This window comes from Triturus cristatus, chromosome 1_2 (genome assembly GCF_964204655.1).
Source record: "Triturus cristatus chromosome 1_2, aTriCri1.1, whole genome shotgun sequence".
NCBI classification, from domain to species: Eukaryota; Metazoa; Chordata; class Amphibia; order Caudata; family Salamandridae; genus Triturus; species Triturus cristatus.
The window spans coordinates 331,556,767-331,569,445 of NC_140580.1; the positions used below are offsets into that span (position 1 = coordinate 331,556,767).

At 43.8% G+C, this 12,679-nt stretch overlaps 1 protein-coding gene across 1 annotated transcript in view; it reads right to left on the minus strand.

The window, feature by feature from the left end:
- Positions 1 to 11,089, minus strand: part of LOC146867265 (claudin-16-like) — a 193,357-nt gene extending 182,268 nt beyond the window's left edge. The window contains exon 1 of the mRNA XM_085614872.1: positions 10,976 to 11,089. Coding sequence (XP_085470998.1) covers positions 10,976 to 11,068 — 93 coding nt within the window. The 5' untranslated portion in view covers positions 11,069 to 11,089. The remainder of the gene's footprint in view (positions 1 to 10,975) is intronic.
- Between the last annotated feature and the right edge of the window lie 1,590 nt (positions 11,090 to 12,679).

Here is a 12,679-nt window from a genome sequence, read left to right on the forward strand (position 1 = left end):
GGCGGCTGAGGCCAGGCAGAATAACCACAGTTACTCGCATTGAAGAAAAGTGCTGGGATTTAGTAGACTTCTCTGGGTGGTCGCTAAGCTATGACCCAAATTCCCCAACTATTTACATTGTGAAAAAGGCATTGATTTTGCTGTGTGAAAATGTATATCTCTAGGTCATGTTTTGGGGCATTATGTGTGGCAGGCACCAAGCCCATCCACACAAGTGGCATTTTGTGTTTATCATGAGACTTCTGGGAGCACAGAACAGTAGAACATTTGTTATTACCAATTTGCTTTCTTTGCATTTGTGGCTTGCAAATGTAATCCAGTGTACAAGAAAGAAGACATTTTACAAAATGCCCTTGGAATCATGATAGTATAAGTAACCAAAAATTCAGAGGTGTGCAAATAATCACTTGTCCTAATCTCAACACCTTATGTACATTTCAGAGGTACTTAAGTTTCCTTCATACCCAATTTTCATTCCTTATGTGTTGCCATATGACTTGCTATATAATTGGTACACAATGAAAAATCATTGTAAGGTACAGCTCAGTTGTTGGCTCGGGTTATCGCGTGTTTTGGAGATTATGCAAATTCTGTAAATCCCCCACAGTCAGAAGGGTCTATCGGGTGTAATGGTATATTGCTTTTGTAAATCGGCCATTGTGATAAAAAAATGCAAATAGAAAAGTTGCTACAAATTGTGTTTTTTCGTATTCATGTTCATCAACAGCTTGTTACTTTGTTAAGACCTTGAGGGATTTACACAAATGACCCCTTGCTGAGTTTTTACTTTTATCTACTTCAGAAATGTATAGCTTTCTGGTATCACCCATGGGTTACACCCTTGGTTTCTACTACAAAATGCAAGTAGGTTGAAACCACAAAAATTTGGAAAAAAGGGCGACCTCTTAGTAAAATACAAAAACTGTGGTAAAAAAATTGTTATTTGATACAACTCTGCATGCTCATGAAAACTTCCAAGATGGAGATCCTAGCACAGCAGACCTTTTGTTGATGCCATTTTTTTAAAATCATATGCTTTCTTGAAAAGCATTTTTTGTCTCCATTTTTCCCACAAAAAAACTAACTTTTCTCTGCTCCCTCTAGGTCAATCAATAAACCCTGAGTACATTTAGAATCCCCAGGATGTTGGAAATGTGAAGCAGACACCCACTGTGTACTTAGGGCCCTATTCCAATGTTAGTCTGTGTTGCCTCCGACCGACACCATCTCGGTGTGGGAACTGATCAACCATAGGTCAGTGGTTCTGAACTTGTTATGGTGCGACCACACATAGGGCCATATGTAGGTAGCCTAACAGTTACCGCTTCATAAATACCGAATTTTACCGATTCGGTATTTATGAAGCGGTAAATGATATGTAGGTAATCTATCGGTAATATTTACCGATTCGGAATGGGTCGGTAATTTAGAATCGGTATTTACCGATTCGGTAATGGTAACTGGCTTCCCATTGATTCCTATGGGCCTCCTGGCCCATAGGAATCAATGGGAAGCCAGTTACCATTACCGAATCGGTAAATACCGATTCGGTAATGGGGGGAGCACAATCAAGGGTGCCAGGGTGTCACAGTGACACCCTGTTGCACCCCTGATTCCTGCATGTGTGCACATGTGGTGCACATACATGCCCTAAGGGCATGTATGTCTGCCACATGGCACTGTTAGTCCAGCAAAATATTGCTTTTTGCAATGTATTCGGTATTTAGCACCAACATATATTTGGTGCTAAATACCGAATTATTTTCCCTACACATCACTCATTTGAGTGTCACCTACATCTCATTTCAGGATTCCGTATTTACCGAATCGGTAAAATTACCGATTCGGTAATTTTACCGATTCGGTAAATTACCGAATCCTGAAATGTGCCCCCTACATTGCAAAAGCCTAAATACCGGTCGGTAACGGGATATTTACCGAAAATCGGCCGTTACCGACTGGTATTAGGCTTCCTACATATGGCCCTTAGTGCGGTTGCAAACACCCATTTCTCTAAGGGAGCTTGTGCGGCAGGCGGACACCCTTTCCATGTTGGAAAGCCCGACATTGAAAGGCTGTTGGAAACCGATATCATAATTCTGACGGTGGAAACTCCGTCTGTAAGGGATTATGATAGGTATCTGACTGCCCAACGGGCTCTTTGAGCCAGGCGAAACCCAGTCAGTTTGACCAGCTGGTTTATGCTCCAACCACCGACATTATGATTCGGCGGTCGGACTGCACACCTAGGATGTCGTCGGTAAGCCTCCGACGAGAGGTCGGAGGCTTACCGACCGACATTGTAATGAGGCCCTTAGAGTCATATCCTGCATATGGGGATGTGCAAATAGAGGCTTTTACCAACCTTGAACTAGGTGTCCTTCCCTTAATCTCACAGAAACAATTCAAGAATCAAAGTAAAATACAAGGTTAAGGAAAAGAAGGTGCAGTAATCATGGGCCTTGTCATCATTACTTTGACAAGTCCACGCACCAAATGTGCATAATGAATCACAGCCTAGAAGAAGCTGGCACACAAGGGAAGATAATGGTAGACAATATTCTTCCTCCATTCCTCTCACATAGCACTCAAGAATCAAATATTCCAGTAAAAAGTTGTGATTAGCTTTATTTGAAAACTGTGGACCTCAATGAGAGGTAGACAGAAAAGAGACATTTGCAAAAAAAAAAACCAGCAGTTATACCATCCACCCACCTATTGATTCCCCCACTTGATTTAGAAATGGGAATACATCTGTATTTCAAATTGCAAAACCTCTGCTTCGCTGTCAGAAGCTCCTTCATGGCAGGCTATTTATTGCAAAACCACCAGCATTATGGTATCAGAAAAGCCACTCCATTCTGGACGGGGCTTCCAACACTATTCTCAGTGTTTATTCCTGCCTGTGTCTGCTATGCACAGCATGGTGGAACTGCGTCATTTTGGCTGAATCACTTTCAACAATGGGGTTTTGGGAAAGCAGCTGACCGCAGGGAGATGTGCCCCCCAGGTTTTCGAGCCAGTGGCATAGCCCGGGCCCAATTGGGCTCTTTTGATTTACAAACCTTTAGGCTGGTTAGCGCAAGCATTTAACTGGCTATTTCATGCTCGGTATCACCATTTTGGTAAGGTGACATGGGAGCCAGTTCTAATTGGGTGCAGGAATGTTCTTCTGAGGTTGTGCGGTAGTTCAGTTAGCAAGCGGCGATGGCCATGTGCCTGCCACCTGGCAGAGGCAGGCACATGGACTTACTCACCCCAGGAGCATGGGTGTCGGCCCATCCAGCCTGGCAGGCTGCGAGCGGTGTGGGTGTGTTCACCACTGCGGGCCGTACAGAACACGGTCCAAGTACATGTCAGGGGCCGCTCAAGAGCGAAGTGAGTGGCCCCTGGTGCGAGGAAGGGAGGATAAGGGAGGGTGGGGTGCCACACAGCGTCCCATTCTTCAATTTTTGGAGGGAAGGGGGGAGGGCCTCTATCCGGCAACTAGAGGCAATACGGGGTGGAGAAGAAGGAGGTGATAAGCAGGACAAGCCAAAGGGCCGGTCAGGAGGATACCAAGGAGCAGGGGTGAGGGGAGAGAACTTGAAATAAAAGGAAAAAGGAGGACGTGAGTGACGCGCCTCCTTTCAATTGAGCAAGAAAGTCCAAGGGGCATTGATTGAGGGCAGCCAGGAGCAGGGTTGGGGGAGGAGCCTGCGAATTAGGAAATGGGCCGGGGGAGGCCATGGAGTGCAAAGAAAGAAAGGACAGTGTAGATGGCCCAGAGGTGAGCGCTGGACCACCTAGGGAGCTGGAATACGTGTGTCAGACACGGCAGGGAAGGGGGAGAATATTTGGGGGCGCGTAGTGGCGGTGGGCAGTGTGGGGTTAATGGCAGGGCCACAATGGGGGTCTCCCATCTCTCTGGACTTGGGAGTTTGGGTGGACATGGCTCCCTGGGGGCTTGGGTCTAGATGGTCAGAAGAAGGGGGGTGGATACAGGAGGCGCCGCCAGACCCCATCTTGTGTCTGTGATCTCAGACACAGATTACTGTAGTGAATGTATCAATCTTTTGAAAAGATCAGACTAAGGTTTCGTTCTCAGGTCCACTAAGCCAAGAGCTCCTCCTTGGGCTCTCGTGGCCAGTTCGGCCCCCTTGTTCAGCTCTGGCTTGACACTTCATATTACTGTGCTGAATTGCCTACATTTGCTACTGAACTGCTAGTTCATCAGAGTCAAGTTGATCCCAGAACGCCTACACTTAAACACAAAGTAGAAACTGGAGGCTGCACACTACATGCAGATTTCCTGTTAGAAGGTAGACTAACTTTATTTTATTATCTATCAGTACTGACCTTTTGCATCCATGTTTATGCCCTCTTCATTTGTAATTATTCCCCAATTAACTTTTGTGATTTATTTTGCCACGCAAGTGTGCAAACATCAAATTATTATTACTTGTTCGTGTTTTTGTCTTTGACCAAACCAATAACATCCTACCCTACCACCTGAAAGCTATTTTTGGCTGGTCTAGAGGACAGGTTTAGAATTTACTGTGCAGTGTAACTGTGCTGTGATGGCACATGTCCTGTGCCGAGTGGGTTGGGCTGAAGATATATTTTTTACCAGGGCTGATTTTGGTTTCCAGTCCTGCCCTAGAGATACCAAGGTCACACATGCATCATATGCATTAAAATGTTCCCACCCTGAACGTGGCTGCCCACGGAGACTTGTGTTGTAGGCATTTGAGTAGATGGCTCATCACACAAGAGCACAAGTGGCTGAGCCTACAATTTGATGGTATCTAGACATAAAGGGAAGAGGCATTGGAGACAGCACCTTGTTCACTTTAACCAGAGTCCTACCGATAGGCAGTCAATATGACCCTTCCGCTGTCAGTCCCAATTATCAATAACTGATCTGACAACACACCTATTACACAACAGTTGCACCAGGAACATTTATGTGGGATAATTTGAAGAATAGTGCCACAGAGATACTGAGGAGCACACATTACAGGCTCACTTTCTCTGCACACTAAATGCAAGAATCCAGTGGTGCAGTACCTGGAAGGAATTCTGAATTGTGTAACTGATGGACTAAATTCTTTGTGAGACAATATCTCTAATTAGCATGTTTATTTCTTAACGTACTTGTTTTTATTTGAAGATATGTGGATATAACTATTTTCCTGCACTAATATCAGAGGATGGTACTACTCCTACTAGCACTCTCACTCAACTAGTGATTTGTATTATGCCTCAGTTGCGCCCACCGCTCAGAAAATTGTGCTCACAAACATTACGTTGCTTCACACTGAGAAAAACATATAGAGGGAACATCGCTCGCAACCCCCTGAACGAACAACCCGATTTCTCACAGGAACGTAAACATAGATTGGTAAGATGGATGAAATGCTCAGAGGTGCTTATAAAAAAAAGTACGGGAGGAGGAACCCTAAGTAGTTTTTATAGGCAAAGGGCGACCTTCAAAGGCTTAAAACCAACAAACGACAGAAAAGGATAGCTATTAGGGGAACAACAGTATATAAGAGGATCATGTATGCAATAGGAAAAGACCACATCATGGGGTAATGAAAAGTACACTTCATTCCGAAGTGGCCATCATCTTTCCTGAAGATACTCTCCAGCAGGCTCGTAGCGTGAAGTATATTTTTATGGGGCCACGGCCCTCAGCTATAACCAAACATTAAAGCTGTAATCCATAGGTTAATTCTTATCCAAGTACTGGTTGTACTACTAAGTAACGACCCCCAGCCTTCACCTGACTCATAATGAGGGCCTACCTAAGCAAGGCACTGAGCAACCTCCCCTCAAAGTACCAATGTAGATGCTAAGGGCAGCCTATTTAAAGGTCCCCTAGCTGTGGAGGCTGCACCGGGATTAATCAATTATTGATTCCCTATGCATTTCATATAGCTCTTGGTCTTTCTTAGACTTTACAGAGACAGCACGTGGCTCTGTGTGGGGCAAACACCTCTGCCACACCTGAGCAGCACCACCTTCTTGGTTTGGGTCTGCTGCAGTGTGGATGATGTTTTTTTCACCGGTGGAGGCTCACGGCTGCATGGTTCCAATCCCACCCCATGTCTACTTCCCTGTCCCTCTTGCTCCCAAGTTCTTCCCCATGACCCTGCTCATCTACAGCCACTTTCATGACTGTGGCCATGGCTCCACCCCTTCTGCCATTAGCCACACAGACCAGAGGAATCCTGAAATGTAATCCTGTATTGGAGGGGACATTCCCAGAACCCACATAGAAAGTGTTTCTGGCAATTTTCTTCCAGCACACCATGGAGGCACTGTTGTAGTTCTGAGTCCTGTTATGGAGAGTTCTCCACTGAAAATGGTGGCATACTTCCAACCACAAATTTGGTGGTTCCACCGCCCACATGTGGCATTCCTGACAGCTCAGCTGACAACCACCCTGCCATGGACAACCCACCCTTCCCCCACCTTCTAAATTAGACAGGACCTCTCAGAGGCTGGTTGGTGTAACAGACCCCATTGTCTGGTGGATGCCCCTTTCCCTCTCGCCTTCAAATCAGGCCCTATGTTTTATTTTTTGTTTAAATATCTTTATTCGTTTTTTTCAAAAAGTTTCCCCATTTGATCATGGTACATATCATAACAGATCTTCAGAAAACAAAAATTAAATAAGAGCAGTGTTTCCAAATATACATTGCATTTTTGCGTCAGTATTGTTGCGAGTAAACCACTCAGACTATTGCCGATCATAGTACAATGCGTTACAACATACACATTTTTCATCGAGTGACTATCTCTCCTAACATCTCCCTGATCAGCAGACCTACATATCTCTCCACAGTGCTTAGTAGCTCGCAGAGAGGAGTATAACCAAGTGAGAAGTGAGGGAGGGAAAAAGATGCCAGTGCTACTTAATAACATTTCCTATAGCAGTGAGGCCACCCTTATCAGATTGTCTTGTGAATGACAAGTGTTGAAAACAGTCTTCCGTGGCCAGTACACCAGGCCGACGAGGGACTTGTGCCAGAGGGAAATAGAAAGGATAAAAGCAGATACCCCAACAAATTAAACCTTTTCAATATAAAACCATAAACAACATAATTAAAAGGCTGCCTTCTAAAAACCGGTCTGGAAGTCATTGCATTATAGAGTATGGGACTTTTAAATGCAGGAGGTATGGCAGGATAGAGCACTGGGGCGGAGGTCGTGCGCATGACAGTGTCATGGGCTCGCTCCAGGTATCAGGCCCTATGTTTTATATGAGCAGTTCTCTGAATGTGAACGAAATGTACGGCCCCTTCTCAGTTATGCTTGTAATAAATGAATGTAATGAGCAGGGAGAAGGAGGACAGAGGAGGAAGATATGTCACCTAGCTGGCAGAGTTACCGATCTTGACATAATGTCTTATTCCCAAGTAAAGCCTCTAATGTCCTTGGGCCAAGGTCGCGCTATACTAAACTGCCAAAAAAAATCTATATTTTACTTTATAATTTGTATTTCCCTTTAATTTACTGTTGCCTACACCAGAGAGTTGGAAACTCTGCTGTGTACTACACGATATTCTAAATTCTTGAAATGACGTTTTTGACATTCAACTTTCTCTCGGCAATCATTAAATGGAAGAAAGCAAGGGCACATCTGCCCTGTACATTTATGTTCACAGCTGCAGGCCTCAGCTGGGAGTCGGTGGCATTTCTAACCTGGATTAGCTCTGAACGTTAACAAGCAGAGCGTGGCAGGCGATTCCCGGTGCTTGGCGGTTTAATCCAGCCTGAGTATTCGTTTAACGCCATGACTCTCTTTTATCCTGGTGAATTGTTCTGTTGTTAAAATGACTTCTGTATCTAGTTGGTGGCCGAACAAAGCATAATTGATGTGTGCGAGATAGAGATGCATTTAGAGAGCACCTTATATATTCTCGAATATAAAATAAGATAATTATCTCATTTTATACTCTCGAATATAAAATAAGATGATTATCTCATTTCATAAGACATTTCAGTAACCCACAAGTTCAACCAACTGATTCTTTTTAAAAGGTCCATGGCCCTTATTCCTGGATGAAAACTCAAGGGATACAGCTGTATTACAAAGTCCGCGCTGGTGCAATTTAAAACTAAAATGTCCAGTTTACTTGGATTACACTAGTGCTATTTGCATCTATATTTGAATGAACTGGTGTAAAAAGTTGTTCTTTCCTTGGTCTTTTGGTCTAAATGTTGTTTCTAGATTTTAAATTTTAGTCAACAATTAGTCCAATCACCTGGGGAAAGTGAGAGAAACTTACCCACACTACTATAGGCCCTCCATGACTTGTACTAAGCAGATAAAAAGTTGCATAATTGGTACCGTCACCGATGTGGACTGTATAATCTAGACATTTTGAGGATAAATTGCACCATGCAATCCATGCATCCCTGTCAATAAAAAAGTCCTGAACTATGCAAAAAGCAACGTGCACCTTATTTTCAAGCAACAACTCTGGATGTGAGGAAGTATACTTTCAATAATTAACAGTGCACAGGCCTGCGCACCAATCTCCACCTATAGATGCCAGTGTGAGCCTCCTACGGTGGAAAACCTAAACGTGTGCAAATGGTTGTTGAAAGGTTCTTGCACTTTTGTGTTTGGGGTTTACAAACACTACGATTTGAATTTGAATACAGTGTCATAACTCGTAGTACAAGGAAATAGCTAGAAAATTAAAATAGCCCCCTCTTGAACCAAATCTTTAATCACAACGAGCAGGAAAATTGGACAAGCAGGAACCCCTTTATAAGAGTTCCCTTCATACTCCTTCCATCCATCCTTTCACCCTTCTGTCTATTCATCCGACCTTCCCTTCATCTTTCTATCCACCACCCCTTCATCCATCCTTTCACCCTGTCATCCATCCTTTCACCCTGTCATGTATACATCCTTCCACACATCCACCCATCAATATATCCACGTGTGCATCAATCTATCCTTTCATCCTTCCATCCACCCTTTCACTCTGCCCCTTCTGCCATTCTTCAGCCCCATACATTTCTTTCACCTATCCTTCCTTTCACTCTTCTGTCCTACCTTTCACCCTTTCATCCATCCTTTCACCCTTTCATATATACAACCTTCCACACATCCACCCATCAATATATCCCCGTGTGCATCTATCTATCCATTCATCCTTCCATCCACCCTTTCACTCTGCCCCTTCTGCCATTCTTCAGCCCCATACATTTCTTTCACCTATCCTTCCTTTCACTCTTCTGTCCTACCTTTCACCCGTTCTTGCTTATTTCCTTCCTCTCTTTGAACCTTCCTTTCTACTCTTTCTGTGCTTCCTTTGCTGTGCACCGTGCACGTCATCCCGCCTCCCACACCCCTCTGTCATGAAACTTCCTACTAGTGTTAGTTATGAGCATTTTATCTGCAGACAGAAAAATCCCATAGAAAAATAAATGTTATTGGGCCCCAATTCACCATGAGACCCAGGGGCAGCCCCTTCTTAAGCTGCTGAAGTATGTCACTGTCCTAGAATGTCCCTTCCTACATGGTGATGCAAGAATCTCAGAACTAAAATAACACCCCCAGCCACGATAAACACTCTGCCACTCTGTTTTGCGGAGTTTCCTATATCCTAAATGGATCATTGGCGCGAAAACCCACAAGTTTTTACCTACTCGCGTAGGCCCACATAGTTTTAGAGCAACTCGTCCAATCAACAGAGCCATTTAAGTCTTACCTCTCTCTGACTTATAGACACAGATGTTTCAATTTATAGTGAAAAATGATCACAAAAATTGAACTTGAACTCAAAATCCTTTTATTGACGCCGTCTTAACGCACGATGGTGTCCTTTTCCATATGAGTAAACCCCACTCAAGGGCGTGAGAGTGGAATTTCCATTGTCAGATTTTCTTGTCATGTTGGGGAAACGCCCACAAACTGAAGCTCCCTCAAAAAGCCTTGGAGAAATTACACTGGCTCCCTATTAAGGAACGTATTGATTTCAAGGCTCTATGCATTGCCCACAGGATAGTCCAGGGGAAGTGCCCGGGCTTCCTGCGCAACTTGCTCCTTCCCTACACTCCTGCTCGACAGTTGCGCTCCCTCGGTGCTGGACTCCTCTCGGTCCCTAGAATTAAGAGGGCTAGGATGGGAGGGAGATCCTTCCGCTCCCTAACTGCCCGTAGATGGAACACCCCCCCCCCCCCGACTACGGATGGAACCATCAGAATTGACATTTCGAAGAGAGCTGAAGACACTTCTCTTCCCCAAAGGATAACCCCTCTGCTTCGCTTGATCTTGTTGAGTGGTTGCTGCTGTAATCCTTGATAGCGCGGGGACACACTGGTAAGTGTAACCAGGCGCTCTACAAATTCAGAAATAATAATAATAATAATAAGAGTTTTTGGCTATTCTCTGACCCCTCTGCAACCCCTTCCCACCAGGGAACTTCTCAGAGAAGTGGGCTATTTCTAAGAACGGGAAGAGAACGGCCTTTAGTTAGAGGGTAAGAAGGGCTTATCTATTAAACCGGGAGAATATTTTTTCTATGGAGGAAAATCACCTACATTACACATGCGCAGAGGCGAACACGGGAATTCACAAAGGATTTCCAGGATCACACCGGGAAAGCGTTCAGACATACTTGTATAAAGCGTTCTTAATTCCAGAAAGTTGTAAATCTGCGCCTATATAAGATTGTGAACTGGTGGGTCCGATTAGCAAATTTCCTTGTGAATTGAGCCTTCAGCAGTTACATTTCAGGCAACGTCATCTTCTGGCAACAACAATATATTAAATTAAACAAGGGCGCTTGGCGTGTATAAACGAACAGCTAATTCCAGAAAACCAGAATTATTTACAGGTCATTAAAGCCTTTCTTTCCACTTACACAAAAAATGACAAACTATGGCAATCACGCACAAAAAAAACGCAGTAGGAATCCTCACAATCAAGCAATAATACTAACATGCAAAACATGAAAATGTGTCTTACTCTCCAACAGTCTGTCACACTGGAGACAACGAGAGACAGCACAGCTATCCCTCCCAGAAGAAGCACGAATATTTCTGCTGCGACGTTTCCCATTCTGCTTCCGACAGAATGTGCAGAGCGTTGTGCCTGCGCTGGGTTTGAGGTATGAAGGTTTCGGAGCTCACGCTGTGTCTGGCAGCGGCAGCACAGAGATCTGAACTCACAGCATTTCTCTCCCGCAGTGTGAGCTGTGCCAGCGAACACAAAATATTAAATTATAACTCCCAGCACAAAATACTCCCTTGCGCCGCTGGAACGTCACTTTTGTGAGGTTCTGTGGTGCAGGAGCCTGCTCCATATCTACCAGGCAGCACTAAGCCACTATTTTTGGCTTAATGCTGCCACAGTACTCATTTCGACTTTATTCGATTCAGACAAAGAATTATAAAAGCTTACAATTCAATACAAGTTTAAAAAAGGAAAGAGTTAATCAAATCATTAAAAACAGATGCAATAAAAACATTTAGAGATTTAGGGTGCAGCAGTTATAAACTTCCTTCTAGTGATGACAGACCTCAAAAATCTTGCCACTACCACACATGTAAACAAGTCCGGGAGCAATTGTAAAAATAAGTAGGCCGGTCTGCATTGTCTTAAATTTAACGGTTTCATTAAAGGCTTAGTAAAAAATAATCCTTAAATCTGTATAAGATTTGCAGAAAAACAGTACGTGGATAGTGATTGTTTAGAGATCTGGTCACAAGGACAGCATATTAGTTGACGAGACCAGTTATTAGTATTGGGGGAAACCTGTAAAACGATGAAAAATGCCTAATCTAAAACGTGTCAAGGCAAATCTATGTTGAGCATTTAAATACGGTTGCACCGTGTAACAGGTCAGTACCGTTTGATTATGTTGTACGGTGGGCTTCACAAGTTCCAGTGTTAATCTCTTTTCCTCTAAGTTGTTCAAACATACTCTCTTTAATGATACTCTTGATATATTGCTGCCACAGTAAATATGGTTCCCTTTAACACAGTTTTCTGCATTAAAGGGGCGTGCAATGGGTGTTGTTGGGGGCATTCCCATGGCTTTTTGACACTGCACCAGATTTACGAGAAATCGTAAATCTGAGGCAGCGCCAGGGAGGCACAACAAGGAGAAATAACTTTATTGCTCCTCGCTTTTCTATTTTTCTATGTGTGCTGAGGAAAGAGGAAAAAGCCTCTTGTGAGTGTTTTGTGCAGGAAAGTTTCCCTTCCTGCACAAAATTAATTATCCCTGCAACGCAGGCACCCTTGCACCATGGTGCGAAGGTGCCTACGTTGGCGTACGGGATAAAAGGACAGGAATGTGCCCAATCTGATAGATACGGCGCATTCCTGCCCTTTTCTTTTGCCGTAGGGCAGTGCAGCAGGAAGGCCTGCGGCGAAGCTCACGGCAAAACCTCATAAATGAGGCCCCGAGGGGTCGCAAATTATATTCTAACATCATAAAGCAGTTTTATAACTCAACAAGCTGATGATGTGTTCTGTAATTCAATCAAGCATATAGTTATTAAAATGTTATCATTAATTGTAGTTACTATTGTAATTATTATTATTTTGCTATTACAAATGTTGCCATTGGTACCACATGATGTTTTTCTGATGCAATATCTCCAGCATGTATTGTGCTCCCTTTTAATATCCAAGTGCATGTTACAGAGGTGCTTTCAGAACGGC